This window comes from Olea europaea, unplaced genomic scaffold (assembly GCF_002742605.1).
Source record: "Olea europaea var. sylvestris unplaced genomic scaffold, O_europaea_v1 scaffold14553, whole genome shotgun sequence".
NCBI lineage: Eukaryota > Viridiplantae > Streptophyta > Magnoliopsida > Lamiales > Oleaceae > Olea > Olea europaea.
The window spans coordinates 1-2,740 of NW_019232101.1; the positions used below are offsets into that span (position 1 = coordinate 1).

Genomic DNA, 2,740 nt, shown 5'->3' on the forward strand with positions numbered 1-2,740 from the left:
TTGCTCCGCCGCTGGGTATGGTTATGGACTAAAGGAGGAAGTTTATGGTTTTGAGCCGCATTTAGGGATTTATTAGTTTATTGCATGAGCTATTTATGATATGTTTTGGTCGTAATAATTTTCTTGCCACTTAACTTGAATGAAACATAGTATTGGCGCAGAGGCGGATGGATCCGACATTGTCTCCATAAAGAGAGATGCAAATCTTACAAAGAGTATTCCTGCAACCAATTAACTTCAGCAATTTTACTTGCTACGGAACCAGGCAACTTACATCGACCCAATTAAACCTTTAGATCGACTAATGATAATTGTATCAATTTCGTGAAATTAAAGATTTTCAAAATAAAATGCATTCGTAAGAGAAAAACCATCACATTCAACTTTAAAATTCCAAGTTTTTCCCTATAAACCAAACCCTATATATTTTTTTGTTTAGAAATGTTGCGAAAGAATCGGCTTCTATATGGAGGCCATTAGTCCCCGTGAATGTGTTACAGCTATTATGGTGGATATAATTTTTAATCAAAGTAACAGAGTGACCAATTAATATATGAGCCTAGATGCCGTATCTCTAATTTGTTCTCTGTAGCTGTTGTCCAATTAAATATTGACATTTTACGCATCATCATTTTTTTTTTCCATAACAAATTATTTGATTCTCAACTTGATACTTTAATAAAGATTGATTCTTTAAGTAATGGTATTAACAAAGATTTGATTCACATTTACTTTTCTCTTTCAAGAATTTTTTAGAAAATACATAGAAGGTTTAACAAGAACATACATGATCAGTCAGTACATTTAACACACACATATTGTGTGTGAGAGAGATAGAGAGATGACGTGTAGGGAGAGAAAAACGATGCTGTCTGGAAGTTGCCGTGGTTTCAACGCACTGCCGGAGGGTTGTATAGCCAATGCGCTGTCATTGACAAGCCCGAAGGATGCCTGCCGGCTGTCTTTGGTAGCCTCCACATTTCGTTCAGCTGCCGAGTCTGATGTGGTTTGGGAGCGGTTTTTGCCGCCTGATTATGTTGATATTATCTCCCGCTCAATTGACGGCCCTGATTCGCTTCTCACTAAATTTCGCTCCAAGAAAGAGCTCTATTTCCACCTCTGTGATAACCCTATCATCATCGACAGTGGCACCAAGGTAGTACAATACCAGTCAATTTTACTGTATTTGGATTCTATAGCTGGAGTTCATTGAATTTTGTCCTCATCTTCCTTCAACTCCGGAATGGCATCCCATAAACTGTCGGATTTTTGTGCAAGTCTCAACCGCCATGACTGTCAATATCAAAGCCAGGTCGTTGAGCGAGTTGAACTTAAAAAGAAATAACAATTCTATTAACTTTAGAACTTTGACCATCTGGGCATCTGGGAATTGTAGCGTGGCTGTAGTTTTTCGAGTTGAGAATGCATCTTATGGGTTCTTTGTTATTGCAGAGCTTTTCATTGGAGAAAGGGACCGGGAAGAAGTGCTTTATGCTGGCTGCAAGGGACCTCTTTATTGTGTGGGGTGATACACCTCAATATTGGGCATGGATTTCACTTCCCGGGTCCAGGTACTACCTGCATAAGAATAATAAGTATCCTTTCCTTCAATTTATTATTCTGAATGACGATGGTTCATTGCATGTTCAATTCAGATTCCCTGAAGTAGCAGAGCTTCTTAAGGTGACTTGGTTTGAAGTTCGTGGCAAGATAAATGCTAGTATGCTATCTCCAGGAACGAAATATTCAGCTTATATGGTTTTCAGCACGAAATCAGGATTTCACGGATTTGATTACCAACCTGCTGAGGCTTCGGTAGGTATCAGTGGACACGATGGTCAAAAACGAACTGTCTGCTTTGATATAAACGTAGCACGAATGCACTCATATCAGTATTCACAAGTTAATCATCGCCAGCCTCCCAGTTTTTATATGTGGTGGCATGGCAATGTGCCGATAGATCACAGTGCCGAGTACCCCAAGTTGAGGACAGATGGATGGATGGAAGTTGAGTTGGGAGAGTTTTTGGTGGAGGGAAAACAAGATGGGGATGTGGAAATTAGTTTAATGGAGGTGAAGGGTAGATACTGGAAGTGGGGTCTCATTATTCAAGGCATTGAGATCAGACCAAAAGCTGGGTGAATATTTAATTTACAAAAGATTCATTAGAAATGAGTTCATGGAATTATGTACAGTCTTCAAACGATCAGCTCTGAGTTTTTCTTCATTTATTACTTCTGTTTGGGTATTTTTGTTATATTGTATGATACTAATTCTATCATGGCGCTTTGGGAAGTTTGAATCTAGAAACTTGTTGCTTGAAGCGTTTTACTTTGTGGTCTTTTGAAGTTCTTGGCATGTTAGACGAAGAAGGGACGGAGATAGAGGTGTAAACAAACACTCGCAGACGTGACAAGCATAAATTAGGACAAACCCACATCAGTTGTAGCTCTCTTTCTAGTAAAATGTATGATGAACACAATGTAGAACTCTTGATTCTCATTGAGTGCTAGGAATTGCATTTGCATCAGAAAATTGGAGAGCACTCAAAAATCCAACCTTTTTATTCAAACTACAGACAAATTTATCTCTTGTAAGAAAAAAAAGAAAAAGATAAAGGAATAGAAAGGTGATCACTTGGGTGGGTGATTGTCCTCTTCTTTGAAGTCAACTAATGAAACCAAATTGTTAATTGACAGACAACAAGCATGTCACATTTTTGTTGATGTTACTTTTGCAC

At 38.4% G+C, this 2,740-nt stretch overlaps 1 protein-coding gene across 1 annotated transcript; it reads left to right on the forward strand.

Annotated features, from left to right (window-relative positions):
* Nucleotides 1-776: 776 nt before the first annotated feature.
* On the forward strand, nucleotides 777-2,295 carry LOC111376124 (F-box protein At2g02240-like). The gene is made up of 3 exons (XM_022999052.1): nucleotides 777-1,156; nucleotides 1,453-1,571; nucleotides 1,656-2,295. The coding sequence occupies exons 1-3, from the start codon at nucleotides 842-844 to the stop codon at nucleotides 2,140-2,142; spliced, it is 921 nt and encodes a 306-aa protein (XP_022854820.1). The 5' UTR covers nucleotides 777-841; the 3' UTR covers nucleotides 2,143-2,295.
* Nucleotides 2,296-2,740: the final 445 nt, after the last annotated feature.